Source organism: Rattus norvegicus, chromosome 9, assembly GCF_036323735.1.
Source record: "Rattus norvegicus strain BN/NHsdMcwi chromosome 9, GRCr8, whole genome shotgun sequence".
Classification (NCBI taxonomy): Eukaryota; Metazoa; Chordata; class Mammalia; order Rodentia; family Muridae; genus Rattus; species Rattus norvegicus.
The window spans coordinates 65,855,520-65,882,840 of NC_086027.1; the positions used below are offsets into that span (position 1 = coordinate 65,855,520).

Below are 27,321 nucleotides of genomic sequence, written 5' to 3' on the forward strand. Positions count from 1 at the left end.
ATGGATGAGAGGACATCTCTGTTAGGAACTTCTCTTCCTTCCTTCCTTCACCGCAGACTTCGTAAGTATTACCAGCTCTTACCATGGTACCTGGCACATGGAAGCTGCCTCAGGAGCATTTGTCACACAGAACTGAACCTCAGAGCCAGAGTCCCCTTTGAAATGGCTCATAGCTGTGTGAACTCTTAGGGTCATATAGTCCTCTCTAGTGGTTCTTCAAACAAGACCCATGGAGCTCAGTGAAACTGCACTGTATTAAGACAGCCATGACAGCAGCCTATTTCCAAACAAAACTACAGTGTTACTGCTCATTGCCTTGACTGTGCTAAAATTTGCACCAAAGACACAAAACTACAGATAGGGAAGTGTGGCCCGTGGTAGTCAACATGATAGTACCAAACACCTCACAGCAGCCTTCCGCTCGTGTTTACAAGCTCACGTCTGCAGTGACACCACCTTTGTGTAAGAATAATCTTGATTAAGCGACACAACCTTATTAGTTAATACTAATTATTATTAATCTCACAACTTGAAAACACACATCTCTCCTTAATATTCTATGTGGGGAAATGACATTGGCATGAAGCTCTTCTGTGACACAGCAAAGTCATGTGGTGGTCTTGAGAAAGACTTTCCCCGCACTTAGTCTCCAAGCAGAATGCTTCCGTTACAACTGTTTACACTGAGGCTGAGACGCTCTTATGCCGTGGAATATCATGTTACTTGATGGGACAACTAATAGGAAACCTATGATTATTCAGATTTGAGTAGATAGTTCTTTAAAAATGGAAGGTAGGGGCTGGAAAAAGCTTAGTGGGTAAACTTTTTGCTGTACAAGTTGAGGACTGAATTCTCATCACCAGCACCCAGGTACAATAGCATCTAGCTGGAGTCTGGGCAACACTGGGCAGGAGGAAGCAGGCAGCTCTCTGGGTTAGGAACTTGATAACCAGCTACTCTAGTGGAAACAGTAGCTTCAATAAGAGAGTGTCTCAAAAAACTAACATGGATCCTGCTGTGTGTCTTTAATCCTAGCACCTGGGAAACAGAAACAAACAGGCCTCTTGAGTTTGAGGTTTACATAGTGAGTTCTAGCCAGCCAGGGCTATAGAAAGAGACTCACTCTTGTATGTGTGTGGAGCATCCAGTGTTATCTAGTTTCTCTCTATGCACACACATAGGTATATGTACTGCACATACAAGCACATACATACATACATACATACATACATACATACATACATACATACACAGAGAATGAAGTAAGCCTGTCACTTTAAGTAAAATATCTAACAGTATTTACTTGTGATGGTCAGATTTGACCTTTTAAGTAAAAATGAGAGTTTGAAAAGCTTTAACCGCCACAATAAGCTTATCAACATCCCAACACATAGAAACTTTCCTAACAAAAATTAGTAGTGGTTTAAAAGATGCTTTTTAGAAATGCTATATTCAGAAATCTCAACATTTATAAGATCTTCATAAACGAACAAAACAATATTTCCCATGTGACCAATATATAACACTGCAGAGTTATACACTGGCAAAGGATCCAGTCAAAGTTAAATGGAGACCAATGATAAAGTATAAAACTATGAAATATTCGCCAGTACGTTGGCTCGATTACATTTGGAAAATTCCATTTTGCAAACAAAAACATTGTCACTTTCAAAGTCTTGCTGAAATATCAAAAGAGAATTTCTCAATTACCTGGAATGCCTGTTGAAATATCTCTTGCTATCCTAATTACTTTATAGCTTCAACCAAAAGTACATATTACATAAAGCACACAGCATTTCTGCGAAATCTAGTTGCCTTGCATTAAAAGCATTAAATATCATATCTGACATTAAAGTATCTTCAAATGTATATAAATGCTGGTATATATTAAGTTTTAGCAATATGATTTTCATAAAATATATCCTTTACACACACACACACACATACACACACACACACACACACACACACACAGAAGCACACAGGCGCACACGTGCACCCGCATGCACACACTATGTACAATTATTTAAAACTTAGCAGACTCTTCAGCTGTAAAGGTTAATTTCCAGGGGGCAAGACTGATATACATTACATATTACTGGGGTCATCAGCTGCAAAAATGAAAGTGGGTCACAAGACCAAAAAGATTGAAAACTTCCATATTATTTGAATCACGCTTGAGACATGAGCCTGACTTTCCCTAATGATTATCTAGTTCTTTACTAGAACATTCAAAATAGATTCTGCAGTTGAAAGCATCCTTGCTTGAGTCAAATCATGTAGGGCCCCAGAGCAGGGCTGTAGGGAAATCACACACACGTTATGATTTGCCTCTTGACTTTATCACTCAGAGACATTTTCACAGGCAAAACATATTCTCTTAGACACAACTCAGCACTATTTTTAGCTTCAAATGATGTTACTTATGTTGGCTCTTATGGCTGTAATTTCACATCCTAACATTATAAGGCTTATTAAAAACTATAGTTCAGTTCTGTTGCTTTTTTGGGCGATTATACTGTATCCTAAGGTCAAAACTCAGGAAATATGTTATTAAAAAAGAGTACCCATGAAGTGATGACAAACTGCAGACTACAGGTGTTAGATTACATTTTGACTCCAGGCAGGTTTAATATAAGTTGGTTTTCTTTGTACAATTGCTCTTAGCACATACAGCTGTAGGATGGGGATTAAAAAATGGCGAGAGAGAGAGAGAGTGGAGCTCAATAAAGGAAGGCCATGTCAAAAGAAATCAATACAAACAAGCAAACTGATAGGAAGTCCAACATGGAAATCCATGTTCAATATCCTCGAGCCTTAGACAGGCTTTCCTGCAATATTGTAACCAAGATACTATGGGAAGACTTGTATGCTTTCAATGCAGGTTAATAATTGTTTCTCAAAATGAATGCTTTGGACGAAGATAAAAGCATTACAACATTGTGACACAATAATCTGTTAACGTAAGATTAGTGTTGGAGGAAACGTGGGACTTAAAACAGCCTTGGCCTTATAGCATTGCCTTCAAGGTAATAAATTGAGAACAACTATACCAACAACTTTGGAATAGTTTGGGGTAAAATAAATATGTTGCAGTTATTAATAATGGTCTTAGGAATGGACAGAATCTGTGACCATCCAAGAGGCAGCCCAGTAAAGCACTTCCTTCATACAACTGAGTGAGCTGGTACAGTAAGAACAGCGAGGCTGAGAGGAATACCTAGGTCTCAATTAAATGGCCACCAAGTGTAAGATTAGGCCATACCTTCCTCTAAAACATGGTTCTCAATCTTCGTAATGGTGCAACCCTTTAGTATAGCTCCATAGAATTATCTTTGTTGCTACCTCATAACTGTTATGTTGTTACTGTTGGCCATTATAATGTAAATATCTGTGTTTCCCAATGTTCTAAGCAGACCCCTCTGGAAGGGTTATTTGATCCCTACCCAAAAGGAGTCGCAACCCACAGGGTGAAAACCACTGCTTTAAGATACTTCATATTGCATAAACATGGTTTGTTTGTTTGTCTGTCTGTTTGTTTTCAGGTTCTTCCTTGCCCCAGATACTCCATTTTAAAATCAGCTTTTGACTCCATTTTGGGAGAAAGGAGTGACTGAAGCCTCTTTAATTTGTACTCTTTCTGTAAAGCAACCAGGTCTACAGATATATTCTCTGTGTGCTGTGTGATATGAACTAAGTTAATATGAGCAGTTATGATTGGAATAATGACAACAACAATAACAAAAACAACAACAACAACCTGCCTAAACAGGATTATTATTGTTATTGTTGAATTGTTATTGTTGAAATGGATAAATGATGTATTTACTCTTATTCAATAAATTATGACACTGTAGAAAGACAGAAATATGTTTGCTTATGTTTCTGGCATAAAGTAGTCATGATACCAAGAAACACATCAGGACCAAAACCAAATAAGCAGAGAGATCTAGAGAGAAGAGTTCAGTGCTTATGAGTACTTGGTGCTCTAATAGATGGGTCAATTCCCAGGGCCAACACGAAGGCTCACGACCATCTGTAAATCAGTTCCAGGGGACCCGAAGCCCTTTTCTGATCTCTGTATGTAACAGCCGTTCACATGGTGCAAATATATACAGGTAGGGAAATATTCATGCACATAAAATAAAATTTAAAAATCTAAAAATTAAAAGCAAGCAGAGCAAGCAGAGAAGATGCGTTCCACAGTTAGACATTAAGACAGGCAAAACATGGCCACACACTGAACCTAACAGGAATCTATCCTTCCCTTCACGGGCCTCATCTGAGAACCAAGTTTATTGATCATTTATCAATAATGTAAGTGAAAACTGATTTCACAAACAGGACAACATATGTTCCAACCCATGGCTGTATATCCTGCCCTAGGAGGAGCCTGGCCCTGAGCGGTGTCACATGCCTACCAAACACACCCTTCCATTTCCTCCCCTTTGCACACCATTATCACCTTTATCATGGCTTCTTACAGGATAAAACTTGGCTTACACATTCACAGGAAAAGAGGCCTATCTTTTGAAGACAGATTTAAGGGACAGGCAATGACAATGTGCTGCAAAGATTTCATATTTATGTTAAAACAGTAGAGAGGAACACGGAAAGGACTGGCAGTTACTCTGAGAACTGATTTTTAGGTGAACGTGTCTTGCTTCACTGGTGTAACTGGGAAAGAATGGTCCTTGTCCCAGCCCACAGGAAAGAAGTTCTTGAGTTAAAGATAACCAGAGTCACTGACCAGCAGGTGAAAGGTTAGGATGACTTGAGTCACAGGAATTCAAACAGCATTAAAAGAAACAGCCTGAAAATTCGTAATGGTTCTTAGATGGCCAAAGGCCAAGAGAGAAAGACATGTTAAGTTTTCAGGTTAAAATGACCACCAGAATTCTGAAGCAGTTAATCTAGGTGGCTAAATAATTCTCAAGAGAAGTAAAAATGTGACCGAAATGCAAACAACCTGGGCACCGCCTGGGAGATGCGATTTGTGAACTCTTAAGTTGGGTTTTACTAAAATAACAAAACGGGGGTGGTGCTAGCCAATGACAGTCACATTGGTGCAACACAGGGTGTAAATTATTTGAAGAGAATGCTGAAAACATTTGGTTGCTTATTTGGGGGGCAAGGGGCAGAGGCAGGTTACTGTGTGTCTGAGACCCGGGTAGGACATGGACTGGGCCACACTTTCTGTATAATTTTTACAGTGGGGACACTCCAAAGGCAGAACAATCTGACAGTTATGGTTAGTGAAAATATTAGACGTTCACCAATAATATACGACCTCAGCATATTTCTGCTTTCTGGATATAACCACTTAATAACAGGACTTGAGAAAACTGCACTGCGTGAATCAAACACATAAAAGTACGGACATGCCTTTTATAGAAAGCAGATCTTAGGCAGGGCATCATAATCAGTGACTCTGGTAAAGGACAAACTCTACTGCATTACCACACCACTGAGATATTACAGTTTATTATACCCTGAAGACCAGACTGGGTAAACCAAGTCAGATGATCTAAGCAGGGCTGTTCCTCAGACCATGAAGCAGAGGTCTCTGAGCCAAGATTCCTGGTGAGTTAGTTCTTAAAGGGTGTCAGATGAGGGCTCTGGGCTCACAAGGCTACTTTGCAACCTTCATTTACTCCCGCCAGTGGCAGGCCTGCTGGCTATTTTCTTTCAAGAGAAGAACACAGGGACATAAGTAAAGCTTCCCAAGGGTAAATGAGCTGTCAATCCAGGAGGGTTGTTTTTCAATACTAAACTCTAGAATACTAAACTCTAGAATACTAATACTTCACTGTGAGGACATTAGCTTTGCATCCTTCATATCAATGGTTGCTCTAACTTCAACAAGGTAAGGAGAGACTCTTACATCTCAACTTTGTGCCAGGATACGTAGGAGGAGGTGGGGGCCTGGAAGAACTAGGCCCTCTTATTTAACCATGAAAACTGAGACAAGAAAACCAGTCTCTTCCTCCAGGATGGTGACTGGGAACAAAATCCTCAGTTCCTAATTCCCTAGGGCAAAGAAACTGGACGGGAGGTTCCTTTTCCCACAAGAAAGATTCTAGTCTCTAAGCTGTAGAAGACTTTGGTGTTCCCATGAGGCCAGTTATCCAGCCTCCTTATCTACTTGAATTCACACAGCAAGCCCACTTTGTCTCCATGCCGCATTGCCTTGGCTCTCCAGAGCGGATTTGCTTACCCCATGCCGGTCATCCTCATAAGCTGGAACTGTCGAGTGATTATACTTTCAAATGTGAATTTGCTTAAGGGTGGATTTAATTTAATAGCTGAGAACTCAGTACCAAACAAATATACTTACAAATGACATTAGTGGGGAATTAATCATTAACACTCTTGATTGGTGTTCCAAGACCAACCCCCTTCATTGGCTACCACGATGATCATGGAGTTTCCACTGACTGATTCCTTCATTTTAAAGTCAACATCCAGCCTACTCCGTGTGCTGAAGAGGACTTCCTTCTAAACAGTTCTTGTGGAAAGGTTCCACTCTCCAGACATATATATTGATGCCACTGAGGTCTTTACAATCTCTTGCTTGAATGACCAACTCTTCCTCCTGACAGGCCTGCCTGCCACTGACCACAGGACACCTTGCCAAATGCCTTCAGTGGCCTTAAGTCAGGCTAAAGTCTCTTTGAGTGTCTAAACAGACTGTCACCTGACTGTAGCTTATTCTTCTGCCCAATTCTTTTTTTTTTTAATTTTTTAATTTTTTTTTAATCTTTCACTTAAAAACAAAATGCAGGAACTAATGTCTTCGGTTGCTAAAAACATGGTACTAATGTTCCAAAAAGGCCTAATTAGGAGGAAGGACCATAGTTACAAATAAATGTCACATTCATTGCATTAGTCTGAAAGCCCCCAGGCCACCTTTAAAAGTTGGCAATATATGATCAGCCAGCTTACTAAGGCCAGTGGCCAGCTGAGATAAAAGTTCCATTGTAATCTAATCGTGTCCATTCACCTAAGCTCTGCCCACACAGGCTCTCTTGCTATTGTGAGACGTCTGCAATGTGAGAACAAGACCACATGGCCTACAAGGACCAAAACCTCTGCTGCCTGGCCCTTTGCAGAAAAACTCAGCCAAGCACGCATCCATGTATTTATGGGCAAGATTTTCTGGACCTGAGAGAAGATACTCAATTTTGCCTAAGGAAATGTAACTGTGGATAATACACTGTACTTGTCAAGACCTACTAGCTATACACACACCTGGGACTACTTAGATTAAGAACAAGCTAGCACAAGTAATTATAACCTTGTTTTAATAGTTAAAAAATAACGTGCCTATTTTTAATAGGAAGGTTTAAAAATAAGGCAAATTTCACATTTTGGGGAATGTTAAGGACCCAAAACAATCAGGTCCAACACAATTGCTTAAGATGTGCTTTAAAGTTGATTTTAAAAGATAATTTATTCTCAGGTTACTTCTATTTACCAGGTAGATGTCACCTTTTAAATTTTTCTGTAAATGTATGATTATTAAAGTCTAAATTGAGGAAAAAAGCTTAATATATCCACAAAGAATTAAGGAGAGGTAAAGCACTGATATTCTGAATATCAACGGCAAGAAAACCTGAGATTAAAAACGCACAGCTCTAACCCGAGTCACACAGATAGAGCACCATCATTAGCAAACGCTTCTTGTGTGTAAAGATGGTGACAGTCAGTGTTCAATGCAGACACACACGCCTTTAGGATTCGTATATTAATGAAAAGCAGCAGATGAGAAGCCGTGTGAACACAAACTCCATCTCCTGGTTGGTCTGCATTAGGTTCTTCAGCCTGGAGTCTCTTTGCCATATAATAGCATTAAAAATAACAAAAGAATGTACTTAATGAAATAGTTTGGCAAAGTACTTCATTAAAAGACAACTTATTCCATAAAATTACTTTTTGCCCAGTAACATTACCTATTATTTTGCCAGTTCTAAATGTTTAGATAATTTTTCTTCAACATTGAAATATAAAATTTTCAAACAAAAAAGGATTTTTAAAATGCCTAGTAAAAATCTACTTGCGCACCCAGATAATTATTGCATGTACTTTCTTAGTGTGTAACATTCTTCTGGGAGTCAACTTCTTACAATTCACCTTCCCTTTCAAAGGAGGCCCTCTGCCCAGTTCTTGCTACTCAGCCCCTGCCTTGCAGGCAACCAGACCCCTGTGGTCAGAACCCTCTTCTTCCTGACTCTTCCTTCTCCTGTTTCCTCTTAGGAAACTCCTGTAAGCGACCCTGGACAGTCCCCCGCTGGGCTCCTCCTGAGTCCTCTCACCAGTGAAGTTTAGCATCCTGACACTGTATTCTGTGGTTCCCCCTGTATTCACCTCCCTCGTGGCAGTCATCTATTCTTGAATGCCAACCACTTCACAGGACAAGGCACAAAGCCCTCAATGGAGAATTGAAACTTAAAATTTATCATAAAATGTCCTATCAAATAAACTGAAATCTTGTGAAAGAGTATATGTTGTCTGAAAAGACTTGAATTCGAGTCGTTTGTAGCAATGAGTTGTGTGCATACAATACTATCCAGCTTTCTAACTCTCCCACACCACTGGGCTGGAAGAGACTGTCGCTCAAGAGAAAAACCTTAGGCTGTTACTGGTGTTGATCACTGAAACTGACATCTTTACTCATTTGCTTCTATCTCTAGCCCTTGTCACACTGCAAAAACATTTGTGTCTCAGCGGATGTCAAAAGGTCTACAGTAGGCAGCTGTTACGACCAGAGAGGTTGCTGCAGGCAAAATAAATAGCAAGCAGCACACAAGAATCCATGTCAGACAAAGAAAGGGAATCGTGAATCAAAAAAGAGTCTACAGAAGCAGCTCATGGTTTCTAATGAAGCCTATGGGCCTTAATGACCTCTTGAGAGGGTCCTGGCCCCTCACTGAGATCTACGAGAGTGTTACCTAGCTATAAAATGCTGTGGAAGAACACTGGATGTCTTTTCCAAAACAAACATCAAATGTCAGAGTGGCTCTCCTTAGAGTGGAGTGAATCGGGTAGCTCAGAGAAGAAGAAAGAATAACAAAAATCAATTCAAAGAGCATTTTCGCCTTCATTCTCACTCGGCTTCTCCAGCCTCAACAACACACGTTTCAAAATGAGCAAATGGTTCAAAATAAATTCTTTGCTGCTTTCTGGCTACTTTGTAGCTTATTTGTATTTTATCAAAATCTGTTTTTTTTTTAAATATTCAACTAAAACATAAGTCATGGAAGCTAAGCATAGAAAGCCAAACATAAGCCACCTCCCGAATCTACAGAGATCAAAAGGCATTGGGACAGCATCAAAGAACGCTTGTTTTAAGGTGTTACTCTTCTAAGAGACTGTGCAGCTTTTAGCCTTGATGGGGGTCTCTGTCAGAATTTAATTCCTAACTGATGAATAAAATGCTATTATCATATTAAAACACTTGATTGTGTATGACTTTAAGAACCCAGACTTTCTATTTCTAAGAAGAGAATGGATTTAATGAAATATTTTTAAAGTGGAGCAGGCAGAGAGAATATCGGCCAAGAGGCAGTTCAGATGGCAGATGCAGAGAAAGCACAATTTACCATGTAGACTGTAGCAATGGGCATTAAATAATCATCTCTGAATAAACTCCACAAATCAATATGGCCCCGTCGCTCTAAAGGAAGAACGGTATTGCCTAAAGGAAATCTCTAAGGTCAACCAGCAATTAACTGAAAGGTTTTGATTGAAAATGCTATTGACTGCTTTCATATCGCACAGCTTCCTGGTTATTATACTTCATGGGCTAAGTAGGTGCCAAGACATTAAACTGTCAATAATCTATTAATACTGGACAGCTACACTCGCTCTCCCCGAATCTGCAGGCAAATAGATCCAAGCCAAATACCTTGCTTAGAAGCAATGCAAATTCCTCAGCCCTGATATGGAAATTGCATCCTCATTACACCATTCTGGATGTGTTGAAGTGTCACTCAGTGTAGGAGAGAGAAATACGCAGGTACAGACCCTTGTTCGCATGAGTTAAACTAACATTTGTTTTCTGAGAGATTGCTGAAGGGATAGAGAGTGTGTCCGGGACCCTGCCTTCCATTCTAAGTCATATTTAACAGTTCCAAATGGAGCATAATAAACACTTTACAAAGAGGAATGAGAAGTTCTTCAAAGGGAGCCTGACAACCCCGTGCCTCTCGGCATCTGGAAAGCAGTTATATACAGGGAGGGGGGCTTTTAATGAATTTAATAGAGAAAAGCACTTTAATTAAATGCTGTCAAAGTGGATTGTATTAATGACTGTACACAGAGGAATTTAAAGGCAGCCAAGTTTATTTAGCAAATAGAAACTGGGCTTTCGAAGCCTGCAAGTATTTATGTTTCTACAGTTGGTGCACACTGAGAGGGTGGTGATGTCAAACGAAAGCACTGAGTTATTAGATATGATTTTATTTATTGTGTATTATTAAAGTTTCAAAGGCCTCGGGGGAGTCAATTTCATTTTCAAAATGAAGCACTGTATCTGATCAGAAGGGGTTAAGGAAAGAGTCCTGTCCCCAAGGTGGATTTTCCTGCTCCTTAGACCCTGACTTCAGGTAATGGGTTAGCAGAGCAGGTGGGAGGCCGGCCTGGGGGTTGGCCAGTCAGAATTCACACCACTGGACAGCAGTGCAAAGACATCAGTGGCAGTGTTCCCCTCTGGCCAGATGACTTACCCCTAAACGTAATTCATTCTATTATACACAACCATAAGCTGAAAAATGACCAAAGGTATTAGAAATCTGCATGAAAATTTGGTTGCCATAGCCCATTTAATGAAAGCCATGAGGAGTACTATGCTTTACGTGACTGCGGGGCAGTAGGGAAGGGGGTCTTCCTCGGTGTCGTCTACTTGGAGACCGATCATAGGACAGACCTATTATTAGTGAGAGTATTTTTAAAACAAACAAAGAAAACATGAGCCTTTAATGCATGAAAGCTGTAAAAGATTGAGAAGCTGGCCGGGCTGGAAAATACTATGTGTGTAGCAAAATGATTTTCTCTACCGTTTGTAAAAATGTAATTATCCACGATAAGCTATTATCCACGATACTACAGCTGTGAGGGATTTCAAGGCAGCCCATCGGAGGGAGGGATTCTCCATTTGATCTCCCGTCTCTGACACCACCATGTCTGAGATCACAAACCACTCCTTCACCGCATCCTCCTTGCAGATATGTATATAGCCTTGCAGGCTGTCGTAGATTTTAATTCAAAACATGAGGGGGGGGGGGATGTGAGGACGAGAAAGAAAAATAGCAAACCCCTAAACGCAGCACCTACTTCCTCTGAGAACAGAATAATAATCACAAATGCAGACTTTCAACTTTCTAAATAAATAATCTGATTTTTGATTCTCCCTGCACCCGAGCTATTTATTAATGTCAGATGTCTGGTCTGTGTCTTTGTAGCTCTGGAACTTGGACGTGCCTGTGCTTTCCCATCTGTGCCAAGATGTTTCAGACTAGGCTTTGAGATGCTGCAAGTGCAGATGAACAGGACATGGGCTAAGAGCTGATTACAGATACATCCTGTGTTTGAGGACGGGCAACACGGAGCACCGAGGACATTACACGTCCATGTGGTGTAATGCAGTCCTCAGGTCCATGTGGGCAAGTATGCAGAGACAGCTGGAGTGCAAGCCACCATCGGCGCAGTTCTAGCTCTGCTCTGGGAAGGCAGAACTTGTGGACTACTTTCTTCCAAATACAATGACAGTGGTTCCTGTCCTGGTTACTCAGTACATCTGAAGTGACGATGTATCCAAGAATTATCTACCCATAGGACAGGATGAGGCAACTGGTTCAGACTGTATTGGGTGAGCAGAAGACTCAGTCATTCTGCTGCTTCTTCAGAAGAAACAACTGAGTCCACAGTGTTACCATTGTTTGCTTCTCTCTCTTCCGGTACTCAAATGTAGATTTCCTTCAAAAAGGAACCCTTAAATTACACCTGCATGGAAAAACTCCATACAATTCCTTCTTCCCCTTTCAATGGCTATACTTGAAATGTATTGTTAACCAAGACTTGCCCCACCCCTCCCCCACCCAAAAATAGTACTCAGGAAAGTTGTTCAGGAGCCAGGTGGGGGATGCACGCCTGTTGTCCCCGCACAGAGAAAGAGGCAGGAGGAGACACAGTGCGAGGTCAACCTCAGCTACAGTGAGCTTAAGGCCAGCCTAAATTCCAGGCAGCCCAACCTACCTCAGAAAGGGTGGGTGGTCCTGAGAGACACAGCCAGAATACAGCAAATACATAGGCAAATGCCAGCAGCAAACCACTGAACTGAGAACGGGACCCCCGTTGAAGGAATCAGAGAAAGGACTGGAAGACCTTGAAGGGGCTCGAGACCCCATATGAACAACAATGCCAGCCAACCAGAGCTTCCAGGACTAAGCCACTACCCAAAGACTATACATGGACTGACCCTGGACTCTGACCTCATAGGTAGCAATGAATATCCTAGTAAGAGCACCAGTGGAGCAAGGCCCTGGGTTCGGTCCCCAGCTCCGAAAAAAAGAACCAAAAAAAAGAACCAAAAAAAAAAAAAAGAGCACCAGTGGAAGGGGAAGCCCTGGGTCCTGCTAAGACTGAATCCCCAGTGAACTAGATTGTTGGGGGGAGGGTGGTAATGGGGGAGGATGGGGAGGGGAACACCCATTTAGAAGGGGAGGGGGAGGGGTTAGGGGGATGTTGGCCCGGAAACTGGGAAAGAGATTAACAATCAAAATGTAATAAGAAATACTCAAGTTAATAAAGAAAAAAAAAGGAAAAAAAAAAAAAAAAAAAAAGAAAGGGTGGGCGGGGCTCATTTGATGTAGACACTGGGCCTACACAGCCCATACCCACTTTCCCTTTTTATTTACTCGGTCCACAGCAGAATTGGGAACAATTTTCCATAGCCACAAGAATTTGTCATTTTGAGTTTATATCACTGATTTCAGCTTCCAGAGTCTGAAGGACTTTGAAAACAAATAACCTAGTCATCGTTTTGAGTTATACAGTCTGGGCTCGGTTTATCTTGTCTAAAATAACAATTCTGCTAGGATAATTTGTTCGCATTTCCTACTTTTCTGAATGTTTGGAAACGGCAGGCTACGGGCTCCTCATGTGACATGGTTTTGCACAGTGAACACAAGCAGATAGTCAGGTAAGCCATTGGAATGGGCACAGACAAACCCTAAAGAGGAGAAATAAATAAAAACCACTGCCACTTTCATAAACATGCTTTAAAACCCTGGTTTCTAGTGCTACTCGCTTTCAGAAATAGCTGACTTTACTATATATATGTATATATACATATATATATATACATATATATATGTATATATATATGTGTGTGTGTGCGTGTGTGTGTGCACACACGCACACGCACACACACACACGCCATGGTATTTGACAAAATTTATTCATAAAAATCAAAGATATGAATGGCAAAAACATTTTAATTTATCCTTTTCTAAAGTTAACTGGCATTTATTGTTTCGTATCCATGGGTGTTTAAAGGTTGGCTCTCTGGAATTAACAGCCCCAATTGTCTCCTTGGCAAATTCTCAGAGGAAGGCCACCACGATGAGTTTTATGCTCTCAAAGGTGTACCAACAAGCCTCCGAAATTCCTGAAAATGAAACGCGCTGCTGTAGACTACAGGATATGCCGACGCTACTGTGGAAAGCGATAGCACATCCCTCCTTTGGTGAGCCACACACGGCTTCCTGACCTTTCTCTCTGGAATCCCTTTGCTTGGCCTGGCTTAGCTGTCATTTATCCCAATGCCAATGTGATTATGATGGCTCTCATGAAATAGACATTTCCACAGATGATTGTATATCAAAAGGTGAAGGGTTATATGATTTACAGTGAATTTGATCACAGAACAGCTTGTGAGGAAATTGAACTTATGGCCCCGGAACTGTTAGCCTGGCCAGTTTGCTTGATCCCCCCATTTCTAGGGTCAAGCCAAGTAATAATAAAATAAATGAATGTCAGAACGTTGGCAGTTTCTCTTTAATTGGAAGTGTGCTTTTCTATCATTACAAGAGAAACTTCTAGACTTCCACTTAATAAAAATCAGCAGTAGTTTTCAGCTACATTAGATTTCCTCACTAAGCAGAAACAGCTGAAGAGAGACCTCCAAAAGAGATCTACTATAGGTAGGTTTGACTCGGAGTTTCAAACTCAGTGCTGGCTTTCTCTCGCTGTAGACTGAATTCTCAGTCACGAGCAAAGTGATTGGGTCAGAGTCTAAGTAATCTAAGCTGTCCAGAGCCATTACGTTCTTGCTAAAGTTCTTTTCCCTGCGTACCTGACTCTCCTGGGAGCAATGGGTTTTTGTTTTATTTTGTTTTGCTTTTGACATTCATTGAGATGAAGTAGACAAAGCAAACCAAGGAGTGAGTGTATCAAATAAAGAGCCCCGAGATTACCTACTTTGGTTATTAACAGTTTACAAAATTGGTATAGAAGACATTTTGGATCCTGAAATCATGCACCAAAGTCCTAGGGTGGCAACAAGCAATGCAGAAAATAGGAAACATTTGGGGAATGTTATGATTTGGATGAGCAAACTCCAAAGCCTGTGTTAGAGGCCTGGTCACCAAGGCGTTGTTAACAGGAGGCAGTGAGAACTGCAGGAGCAGAGCCTCCTTCGGTCCTGGAGTTGCATACTACAAAGGTGCTGGGGGAAACACTGTCCTCTCTCTGTTCAGCTTCCTGGCTGATGAAGTAAACAATCTGTCCCCATTCTTTGTTGTTGCAGACAGACAACCTGAGTGATGGGGCACTTTTTAGCTGGGAACCTTTAGAACTATGAGCCAAAATAGCTCTTTTTAAATACATTTCTTTCCTCAAGACCAGCTAATATTTTAAGTCCAGAAAGACCAACACAGAGCTGCTTCAGATGCCTGTTTAATGTTGGACCAAAGATATTCAAGCTTAGCCACTGCATAGCCTTACAACACCTCAGTGTCAAAACCAGCTAAGTTCCTAGTAGTTATCAAGAAACGGATGCATCTTTTTGCTTTTGTAAGAGTGAAAGCATTGAAGGAGAAGGAGGAAGAGATAAAAAAGAAAAGAGGAGGAGGAAGAGGAGGAAACATCTACTAACCAATCTTATCATCTACAAATGTCATTTAGTTCTTCTTCACAGAGGGAAGTTAGTCAGAGCAAACAAGTCTTCCAACGACTTTTGACAGACTTTAAAACATAGAAAGTCAGGAGAAAGTGGAGTGTCCCGAGTCTTTCGATCTGTCTTACACCAACTGTAATAACAAGCAGATCACTCCCAGATATTCCTGTTAGGAAACCACACACTGGCACCACCCTCAAATCAATTCTGGATTCACTTGAGTTGAAATTATTCTCCAAATCCTTAATGAAGAGGAATAAGAATACTACTGAGGGGCTAGGGAGATAGATGGCTTTTGCAGAGGACTCTGGATCAGTTCCCAGCATCTACATGGTATCCTACAGCTGTCTATAACTCCAGTTCCACGGATCCAAAGTCGTCTTCGGGGCGTGATGGCAGTAGGCATGGATGCCATGCACTGACACACTTGTAGGCAGCACACTTGTACACATATTCATTTTTCCTTAATTATTACTCAGAGTCTATCACATTTCTCAGAGACCCTCAAGCAAACGGCAGCTCAGTTCAGCTGCACTGAATCTCAGGATGAGGATGATTATCAGTAATTCTAAAGATATTTCAGCAGTCACTGTGATCTTGGAGATTTGACCTTAGACTTTGGCCAGGGTAGGGGCATTGTTCCTCTTTACCTGGCACTCACTGTGATGTGGCCCAGACAGGGTTCCATGGGCTAGTTACAGAAAGCTCCTTCTTTGGAAATGGGGGCAGGGGAAGCACAATGGCCCTTTCATTTGGATGCATTTGTAAACGTTTTAATATTTCAATTTATGGATCAGGTTTGCAGATTTCATCGGGTATCTAGGGTACACTTCCTAAACTCAGAAAGGCAACTGGGCCTGACTGCCCAGAATATTTCTATGTCACTCCGGTTGGAACTGTCTCTTGTCTGTGACCTTATTTGAGTAACGAAGCCTAAACCAAAATGTGTGAAATCATCACTCGTATTGCGGATCAACAGAGGCAATAGTGGGAAGGTCCCATGTGGGAGAGCCCTTCTCTGGAGACCGCCTGCCCTGTGCTTCTTGTGTGAAGAGGAAGACTCCCTCTCAAACCAGCAGTGGTCCATGAGTGAACAGCACTCTGGTAGCAATGCTAAGGAGAAAATGTGGACCGGATCTCCAGGAGTGTTTTTCTATGCTCAATACAGAGACTAGTACATACCACCAACCTCCGAAAGGCCATGACCTTGGTCAAGGCATGCCCAGTGAGCCAGGTGGTTTGGTTGGTGCGCTGACAATGATTTAGCCCTTCCCCAGTGCCACATGAAAAGGTTGAAGAAGTCCCTCTGGGTGGTAAGACTGAATACAGCCAGGGCACAGACACGAACCAAGTGTCTGTGTGGTCAGGGACAAATTAAGGGTGGGGCAAACATACCATTTATGCATCTGTTTTCCATCAAAACCAGTTTTCAAAATCCTACTTGATTACTAATCAGCAGATATGATTGTGTAGAGCTATGTAAATCACTCGGGACTCCAGAAGTGACTCAAAATGTCTGCTGGGTTCACACCTTCAAATAGCCTGTGTATGTCTGCATGCATGCAAGTGTGTGTGCTTGTGCTTCTTAAGGTAATGCCATTCCTGCGAGGCGCCGTATAGTTGCTACTAGATTCGTTCTGAAAACAGAAACAAAACCAAAAGAAAGAAAAAGAAAAGAAAGGAAGGAAGGAGAGAGAGGGGGGGAGGAGAGGGAGAGAGAGAGAGAGAGAGAGAGAGAGAGAGAGAGAGAGAGAGAGAGCGCACTGAAACAAAGAGATATTGGAACAAACTAGTAAGCAGGAGCTGTGCACCATCGTGAGACTGAATCTTGGGTTCAGGTAAAGGAGCACAGAAGGAAATGGTGGTGTGTTTGAAATGGGTCATATACAAAAGGAAACCCTTCAATATGTGTGAAATCCTATCTTGATCGCTTTTATATATGTAGAGCCTAGAAGAATATCTGCTACCCTGCTATCCTGGAGGAGTTCAGTAGTTGTTGGATGAAGAAATCAAAAGCATGAATAGAAACCACTAGAATCTTACAACAACTTGCACTTGGAGAACAGGTTTACTGGCCCTTTCAAAAGTTGTATTGGAGGACATCTCAGGAAATATAAAGGAAGTACTTTCCTTTCCTTAGGTGAAATACTGTGAAGAGGCCTGGGCTTAGAACAGTAACTGGTCAGTATCAATGGCAGTCTTCATGTTAGCTTTGGTTAATCATTGCTACTTTTATAGGAAGGGGCCAGGAAGAACACCTCCAACACACCCTCTACCTTGTCTCTGCTGAGTGTCTCTTTTTCTCATGGCTAAGTCATTAGCATGAGATCAGTTTGTCCCTCCTCAAAATTTATAAGTTATTTCTCTCTATCCACTTGAGTTGAAAAAGAAAAAACCCATAAGTTTATGCTTTTAAGTCCTATTTAGGCTTCTTTTTCAGATGTATTTTATTTTATGTATATAGATGTTGTCATGTGCAGCACGTGCTCCAGTTATTAAAACAATGAGCCCAAGGAGATGTCGAGCCCACTGTAAAGAAAACAAATAGCAGACCCAGATACAAATTAAGATGGAAATGAAGATTAAGTTCCATCAGTGACTGAACACAAAGAAGTATACAGAAAATGTCAGGAAGGCTGCCATGAAAAGGAGCAGGGGTGGGAGAGCACAGTATACAGAGCTTACAACCTCCCTCCGGCACTGGCTTTCCAGTACTTATTCATAAACCCTTATAGCAAAACACAGGCTATATGAATCTCCTTCAATATGATTTTACTGAAGTTGTTCACACTTGCAAAACATCTATTCTGACAAAAAAAAAAAAAAAGTCCTGAGGTACATATTCTCCTATTCTCCTAAATGTGACTAATTTTCTGGCTGAGGGGTGACCTTGTAAACAGTCCACTTGTAAACAGGCTACTTGTAAACAGTCCACAACCCATAGCTTTCCCACTTCCCAATCAGCTTCTTCAGGCTCTTCAAATGCATTGAGATGCAGTGCCTTTTTTTTTTTTTCTTTTTTCTTTTTTTCGGAGCTGGGGACTGAACCCAGGGCCTTGTGCCTGCTAGGCAAGCACCCTACCACTGAGCTAAATCCCCAACCCTGCAGTGCCTTTTGAACCAAACGTCTGTGGTACTGCTCTGAAATTCATGCCTAGAAAATCTGCCTTCAGTGGGATAAAGTGGGCAGGTACACTTCCCTTTGGCGTAATCTAAGGCAGCCAGTGTGGACGAACACAATACACTGGCTAGAGTGAGGACTGGGGAAACACCGTGACATAGAGGAGGGGACAAAGACAGGCTGAGGAGGAATACTTAGAATGCAGAGAAACTATGAATGGTACACAGAGGATACAGAGTGGAGAAATACAGGCCAGAAAGGGCAAAAACAGGTGACAGTTTAGAAGAAAAGCTTATCAGACAAGGAAGCTGGCATGGGAAGAGGTTGTGTGAATTAAAGATGGGCAGTGAGGTGAGTTCATTTACTGCTGACTGAACACCTTCCGGCCTCTACACAGCTAACCACACATAGAGCCCTGCACAGGGACTTCCACAAAGTTCCTCACTGTTTGTTTCTTCTGCTGTGCTTCCAAACACAGCAAATACAGATTTATATATCTCATAAGAAGATAAAAGATGCTAATAAAACTTTAAATTTAACCAAAGAGCCTCTGTTCTCAAATGTGTATTAAATACCAAGTCTATAGCAAACGACCTAAGCTGCTGACTCTGGACCCTAAGGAACTGCTCCGACTCTGACATTTCCCTGGGGAGAACTTTTCAGCACAGTTAGGGCTATGAACACAGGGATGAATACACCAATTTCCTAAAAAGAACTGGTAGCAATAGATAGATAGATAGATAGATAGATAGATAGATAGATAGATAGATAGATAGATAGATAGATAGATGATAGATAGAGATAGATAAATATTAAAAATTAATTAAATGCCAAATTTCTATATATTCCTGTGTAACACATTTTTTAAAAATTAAGCACATTGAGATCCTAACTGGTGACACAGAAATCAAGAAGCCTCCTTACGAGGACCGACTTCTTTATGCCCACCTGCCCCACTATAGTGGACAGGGAAGAATTCCCTGCACAGCCCCGTAATGGCACAACAAGGCCTGAAAACTGAAACTACATTTAAACAGCAGGCTTTGCATAGGAGTTTGGAACATACCCAAGATGGAAAAAAATTGTAGTAACCTGGTTAGAGAATTTGCAAACATCCTTAATTAATTAATTGGCTTATCTATTTATTTTCCTAGAAGCTGTTCTTTTGGAAGCAAATTCATAAATCAAGATAGTCTATCCAATTGAGTGGGAAGACAGGATATCTTGCTTGGTACTGACAACATCTTCAACTCTAGCAAGAGAAACCACATTCCAAGTCAGCTCAAATGCAGCTGATGACAAGGGCAGAGTGACCCCAGGGCTTTGACATCACAGGAAGTTACAAGTTTCATCAAACTGTGTGGCTTGTAAAAAGGAAAGCTCATGAATCTGAACCTATTCAGCCGAAAAATTAAAAATAAAATATATGCAAAAAAGTTGTGTATAATATCAGACAGCTAACGGTAGGTGTTCTGGAGGTGCTGCTGTGTAACATATAATAAAGGTCAGACTTGGAAGGTAGGGAGATGTGAATTCGAGTTCTCACTTGGAGCAAGTTACTCAACTTCTTTAAACTCCAATTTCTCATCTCACTAAGGAAATAAAAACTAACCACTCTCTTGGTTTCTCACAATGAGTAAAGATGATAAAATGTTAAAAATCCCACATTTGGAAGGTCTAGGTTTCAAAAGCTCTAAAGAAGTCTAAGAAGGAAGAATGGGGAAGAGGAAAAGGAGGGGGATGGACAAGGAAGAGGGGGAAGAGGATAGAGGGTGGCTGAGGAAGGGGGAGGAAAAGGAGCAGGAGAAAGAGAAGGTAAAGAAGGGAGAGGAGTTAGAGAAAGGGAGAAGGGAGAAAAGAAGGAAAAGGGAGGAGGGAGGAAGAGGATCAGGGAGAAGGAAGAGAGGATTAATTAATACTGGATTTTCATACAGTGAAGAAATCAGCCTGGAGATAGAGTGCTCTGCTTTACAGGTGAGCACCAGTGTTGAGTCTAGATCAGAAATTGCAACTCTGGCACTAATAACATGTCATCCGAGCCTGGTGTAGGGGATGCTCTAACATATTGTCGGGTGTTTGGCAGCATTTACTTACTCACCATTAGCATCCTAGAATTAAAATATCAAAAATGTTTCCAGACACTATTAAATATCCCATGGAGGACAACATTGCTCTGGTTGTGAACCATTGGCGGCTACTAGCAATAGGAAGGCTGTGGCTTAGAAGATGCTAAGAGTTCCCTGAGCTTTTGTCCAGATGAGAAAAGGCACAATGATGTGCCACCAGGCCTCATGTTCTTACTTGATGCACAGCACAGAATTTTCAAATTTTAAAACAAGTGCTTCTCAAGAAACCATAGAGCAGCTAACTCCAAATCCCTGGACTTAGAAAGCACCCATGAAAACTGGGCAGGGGAAATACCATAAACCAGTAAACCACGACTCCATCAACAATCTGATGGCTGCTCCCCAGTCAACCCTGCTCAGGGACTAGTCACAGAATGAGCAATAGCCTTTCTTTTTACTGCATTCAGAGGCAAGTGTGGTCAGCCAGAGCCAAGCAGGATGCCAACGAATGCCTGTGTTCTCAGTTAGCTGGTGATCTGGTGATCCTGGTTTCAGGCAGGCTCAACAGCTACTCCAGTTTTTCCAATTGTCAAGTATAGTTGTTACTAATGAAGACCTGAATGCGACTAGTATTTTTATTCTAAGCTGAGGATTCCCATTTGCTCTAGGGCAGTGGTTCTCAACCTTTTGGTGTCCGGTGAACTTTTCACAGAGGTTGCCTAAGGCCATTGGAAACACAGATATTTGCATTATGATTCCTAACAGTAGCAAATGAAGTAACAATGAAAACGATTTTACGATTGGGTGTCACTACAATAGGAGGGATTGCACTAAAGGACTGCAGCATTGGGGAGGTTGAGAACCACTGCTCTAGCATATCCACTCACAATAACTGTATGGGAGAAAACACTAACCACAAGACATGACTTTGTCCCGATCTGCTGGAATGAAACATAGAACTTAATTCATTTCTTGTCTTTTTTACAGGATATTTTAGTTTTGCTTGCCCTGTCATGTGCCCAGCCCTCTGAGTTATTACACTCTATGTGTATGAGTATTATGTATTTAAGTATATATGTCTGTGTACCATGTATGTACCCAGTGCCCATGGAGGTCAGAAGAGAACATCAGTTTCAGGACACCCTGGAACTGGTGTCATGGCCACTGTGAGCCACTATGTGGATGCTGGGAATTGAACCTGGGTTCTCTGCAAGAATAAGTGCTCTTTACTGATGAGCCCTCTCTCCCTCCCCTTGTCTCACTCTCTTGCTCTTCTCTGTGCTATCTATTCTTGAACTAGCAGCACTCGGAAGATTAATGCTTCTCCCCATTATCAATTCACCAATGAGGCTTCTATATCACTCTTTCCTAAAACATCTCAGACCCTCTTCATACACTTTAAGGCCAGAGATATGCTTACTGGCTCTTTATATGCTGAACCGCTACAGTGGACCATACACTATTGTGAATCTAGGCTTTTTATTTTCCCCAAGACCCAGTGTTCATTTGTCTTGGGACAATGTATCTCTTATTGTGGACCTGGGGTATATATGGTTTTACAAAGTGAGTTCAGAGTTAAAGCTAGTTTCTACTCAGACAAGTTAACTGGTGTTTCTAAAGAGATACAGAATAGCCTCAAGAAACTTTGTAAGGCCAGCTACTTCAACATGACCTGAAAACTTACATATTCCCTGGGAAATATGAGTTCCAAGGAGGAGACATGTCCTTCTTCCATCATGACTAAGTCTAGGGCTGACAACATTCCTACACGGGCCCTAAGTCCAACATAGTCTCGGCTGTAACCTTGACTCATCTCTGATGGGAAATTCCATCAAAGACATACTTATCAGCCAACAAGCAAAGGGTTAAAGTCAAGATAATCGGAACATATTGTGTGACATTCTCAAAGAACTAAGTGGTATGTAGAAAAAAAAAGCCATAATTAAAGGCAGCACCAGGAACACCAGGGTCAGGTGATCAACAGTGGCAAAGAGACATAATGAATGCAGAGCTTGCATTAATAAAGCGAAATGATGTGTGTACGAAGGCACAGGGTGTGGCTAGTATGGATGGAGTGACATGTTGGTGTGTGGGTCCCCATGGACATGGTGCAGCTTCAGTCATGTGGGACTTCTTGAGCTTGGTGGGCCACATCTTCTGACTCTCTAAATTTTATATAGAACCTTCCAAGTTATAACTGTGGGTTTAAAGTTTGAAATCTTCATGATTCTAAAAGAAGTATATTTCCAGTATACATAAGACAGTGGTGCACTTCTAAATTCTGTCTGCACACCACTGGTAAGAAACCATGGGCTGTGAGCTGAAGAACCTCACAGACAACTCCCGATAAAGACAGAGACAGGGAATCCCTTCTTTGATCCCGTGTATCCACCGCATTCAGGTCAACAGACCAATATAGTGATTATACCCAAAGACACCGTCTCTTGATCATCTAAGAAAAACTAGAGACTAGTCTACCCAATTATATAATGAAATCAAATGGTACTCTCCCATGCCCACCAAGAGGAAACCCCGGTGGATTTATTATGCTGTGTACATGAGACTCCCCTACCCATCACTACTTTCATTCATCCTTAATGATTTAGTGATGATACATTTCCCACCCAATTAGACAAAATGCAGCATTGCTAAACCAATAGTAAGCTTATAGATAAAATTCCTAAAATATGTAAGTATACTTTTTTAAATTGCAAATGACAGAAAGGTACAAATTAAATCCCAACTCTTAAGTCCAGTGGCCTGGCATGTGCTCAGACAATGTCATTATGGGTAGGTATATTTCAAATCAGTCTTCTACCATGCACAGTGGCATCTAAGGAGATGGTGTCAGCTGCATTCTCTAGTCTTTAAGAGCATTGCCAGCTGTTTCTGGTGATTATTCCTCATTTTTAACACTATAATTATAATAAATAATAAATCTATAACTTTGTATTTTTCTGACATTATGAATTCACTGAAGCAGTGTCACTCAAGGGAAGCCTCAGGTTTTGCAGTAGTGGGAGGGGCAAGACTGATACACAGGGCAAATTCAGTGCAGAGAAAATGGCCTTGTTTGTAAAGTCCTTAGCTAGGAGTTGTGTGATAGGAATAAACTTCCAGAATGTAAGGGGATTTGTCTTAGAAGAACTGGAAGTTGGTGTAAACTAGCATGGCCCACTGAAAGTCACAAAGGCTGATTTTTGCTTACCCATGAACAAGCACTGATATAGAAAACACAGGAGAACAAATGAATGAACTGCCTGGCTGAGAGTTAGTTCTCTCAGACTGGTCAACTGCATGACTACTGTATCATCTACCTAGAGCAACACAAACGAGAAGGTCTGGACAGGAGTCCAGACAGGTATGGTGAGAGAGCTATTATCAAAAGGGAGGGCTCCTCCACTGCAGTAGATAATGGGTTATTTCAAATTTCTGTTTCTAGATGTCATGGCACTGGGGAGGTTGAAGCAGGAGGATCTCCCAATTTGCGGATGACTTGGGCTGTATAGGGAAACCCTGTCTCCAAAAGTCAAAACAAACAATAATAGAAAAACCCAGCAAAACCAAAAGCCTGTGAGTTCCCCTTTCATCACTGGCGTGGAGCTGAGACTGTTCTACCTTCCGCTACTATCAAGAATAAGACTTTACAAACATTTTGCTCTTGTATTGAACTAAGACAGACCTTGAATATAAGGCCATGAAAAGTCCTTGGTTGCTGAAGCAGTCTTTGATATTCTACTGGTTCAAAACAGAAGTCTGGACCGGGCTGCAGCAAATGAGAGAATAAGGGGGGCAGGTGATGAGTGTTCCTAGAGGATCTGATTTCTACTGTTGCTACGGTCTTTGCCGTATGCTATTTCATGGAGATGCTTAGGGTTCTTCAGTACTGAACACTACAGAACAATAGTACAGCGAATGACAAGCACTTCTCTGGAACTATTTGAATCGGTTTATTTTCTAAAATAAAAGGTTGGTAAACTATACTGAGCTCTCTTTAATTTGAAGAAATTAAAAGTCTGAAAGCCACTGCTCTGTGTGACTCAGTATACTGGTCTAATTATCCGAAGGGAGGTTCCTTGCTGTTTGGATGAAGCCCCAGACAGGAAAAGATCAGGACAGGGAGAAAAGAGGATAAGCATTGTGGCTCAGCCTCCCAGAATGAGTGGTTCTGTTGTTACTGACCCTGGATCCTGCCTATCTACCCTGGGTTCACTGAGAACCTTTTAAACACTGCCTCAATGAACCTATGAGTCAGAGCATGACTCCGACCCGAGAAACTGACATAGAAAAGCATGACAGCTTGGGCTGAGATGCCAACATTTGATAAAATGAGGTTTCACTTCTGGCTACTCCCAGGCATATAGTATAGAGCAAAGGGAGGAGAGACAGACAGCTGACGGCTATTCTTCTGCATCCTTCCTCTTTCTTCTATTATGTCTACATCGTAAACTGTACCTCACCAGGCTTCCTTTGCTACCATCTTCTAACATAGTCTTTACACGCCTGTGCACACCCGCATTCCCCTTCAGTTCATGCTTCCACATAGATGCTAAGTCTAAGAGAGGTCTCACACGATCCCCTTTGTTGCAGTCAAGATTTCTGTTACTGGGCTGCAGGGCCAAACCAATTGACGTGCCAAACTCTGCCGATACACTGGTTAATGCTGATTGAAAGTGATTTTAGATTCAGAGGTAGACCAGCAAACTCAGTTACTTCCCAAAGAAAGATTTGTTTCATTGAAATTGGAAAACTAACCCAATGAAGCATACTGCCCAAATAAGGAAGACTTGTAAACGTAGGAACTGGAGACAGCAAAAACTCATCTTAAAGTTCTGAGGATCTATCACAACTTCTCTCAGGGGGTTGGTGAAAATTAAAGGTTTTCCTCTGGTCAGAAGACTATTTCTTTGCTTTTCACCCAACAAAAATTCTCTGAAGAATTTTGGGTCAAAATTTACTTCAGTTTTTCTTTAGAAAACAATTGGATGGGCCCCAAAGGGATTCCCAGAGCCCAAATAGTAGAAGGCAAGAATTGATTTCTGCAAGTTTTTCTTTGGTCTCCACTGTGCGTGCGTGTGTGTGTGTGTGTGTGTGTGTGTGTGTGTGTGTGTACTCATATGTGTGCATATACACAAATAAATAAAAGTTAAAAATACTAAAAGGAGAATCTGATAAGCACTATATTTAATTATCTGAGTGATCTGCTATCAGCCAGGCCAATGCCATTGGCATTGATCTCCTGGTCATCTTCTCTGGGTGTAAGCACACACAGAACCTGCTGTGACCTCAGGACAGGGTACCAGTCCTTCTCTCACAGGAGGTGGTACTGCTCTCCCTGACCCTGGGTAGCTGCTGCCAGCAGAAAGCCTGTCTTAAGGCTGGGGCTGCAGAAGACACTGACCTGCACGGGCTCAGGTGGGAGCTGGACCACGTGTTGCATGCGCTCACTGTGGTGATGTCGAGATTCTTCCTCATAGATCACATCCCTCTCATGCTGGGGAAGATTCAGGAAACGGCGAATGGTGCAGAGATTCTCCCAAAGGGTGCGGTTTTCTGGACTGGGGTTCTCCTTCCAACGAAGCAGTTCACAGAGCCAGCCCTGGAGGGAAGGAGATATGGGAGTTAGGACTGCAGGGTGTAGAGAGCAGTTATGTGAGCCTAGATGCCAAGTCAACTGCCATCCCCAAACCACAGTTCTATGTCAGAATTATTCCCATCAATGGTAGAAGCTACTGAAATGGTTCAATTCTTAAATCCAACCAATGGCCATGTTAATACTTATGCCAATGGTCGAGTCGTCTTCTTCTTATATTATTATTTTTTTTTTTTTTGAAATAAACCCAGGCTAGCCTCTGATGGTATAGTCAAGGATAACCTTCAATTCCTGATCCTTCTGTTTACAACTCCCAAGTACTGAGATTACACAGGCTTGTGCTGCAATGTCTGTTTGAAGGCTGGAGAGGGTGGAGCTCAAACTCAGGACTTCCTACATGCTAGGCAAGCACTCTTATCAACTGGGCTATATCCCCAGCCCCAAGAATCTTTACCCCCATTGAAATTTCTTTTTTTATTAAAGATTTATTTTATTTATTATATATAAGTACACTGTAGCTGTCTTCAGACACACCAGAAGAGGGCATCAGATCCCATTACAGATGGTTGTGAGCCACCATGCGGTTGCTGGGATTTGAACTCAGGACCTCTGGAAGAGCAGTCAGAGCTCTTGACCACTGAGCCATCTCTCCAGTCCCCCATTGAAATTTCTTAACACCTTCCTATAGAATACATTCTCAATGAGTTTCTTAACAATCCATATAACAAAATCTTCTAGATGTACAAATGAAATTATAGTTATCCCTTCTCGAAAAAGTAAAGGAATTTTTTAGTTTCAGCCATAACATTTTACAAATTACCCAACTGGTTAGTGTTCTACTACAAGAAGAGGGGGAAGACAAACATGCATATATTATGAGAAGGCAAATAAAAAAAAAAAATACAGTCCTGGGTATCACAGTACTGAGTCCTCTAGGGAGTTAATGTCCTTCTAATCATTAGTAACCTTGCAAACAGAAACAGCAGCCTTTGCTAGAATCAAAACGCAATGTAGATTTGCTTCATCTGTGAGCACGCTGGGCTCAAAGCCCCCGTAGCCATCGCCCTCCCTCCATAGCCGCACCTGCAGGAAGGGACAGGGGGTCAGCCTGCACCTGCAAACGCCCTGTCCCAACTCTGCCATCCGGATGTTCCCTCTCACAACTGCAGGAGGAAGGAAAAGCAATGCAAATGATGGCTTATATGAAAATAATACAGAGGCTGTCAACATCGCTCACTGACTCATGTCAAAATATTTTACCCAGTAGCTTTCTAACCCATCACTTCCAAGCTACGTCGCTAATTTTAAAACCAAGAACTGTCCCACAATTCCTTTCTTGTGAAAGGGTAGAGTTTTTTTTTTT

At 41.6% G+C, this 27,321-nt stretch overlaps 1 protein-coding gene across 4 annotated transcripts in view; it reads right to left on the reverse strand.

The window, feature by feature from the left end:
• The window catches only part of Satb2 (SATB homeobox 2), a 186,219-nt gene that overhangs the window by 13,169 nt on the left and 145,729 nt on the right, over positions 1 to 27,321 (reverse strand). For all 4 annotated transcript variants that reach the window (XM_017596603.3, XM_008767129.4, XM_063267604.1 and 1 more), the window contains one exon: positions 25,767 to 25,964. In XM_017596603.3, coding sequence (XP_017452092.1) covers positions 25,767 to 25,964 — 198 coding nt within the window. The remainder of the gene's footprint in view (positions 1 to 25,766; positions 25,965 to 27,321) is intronic.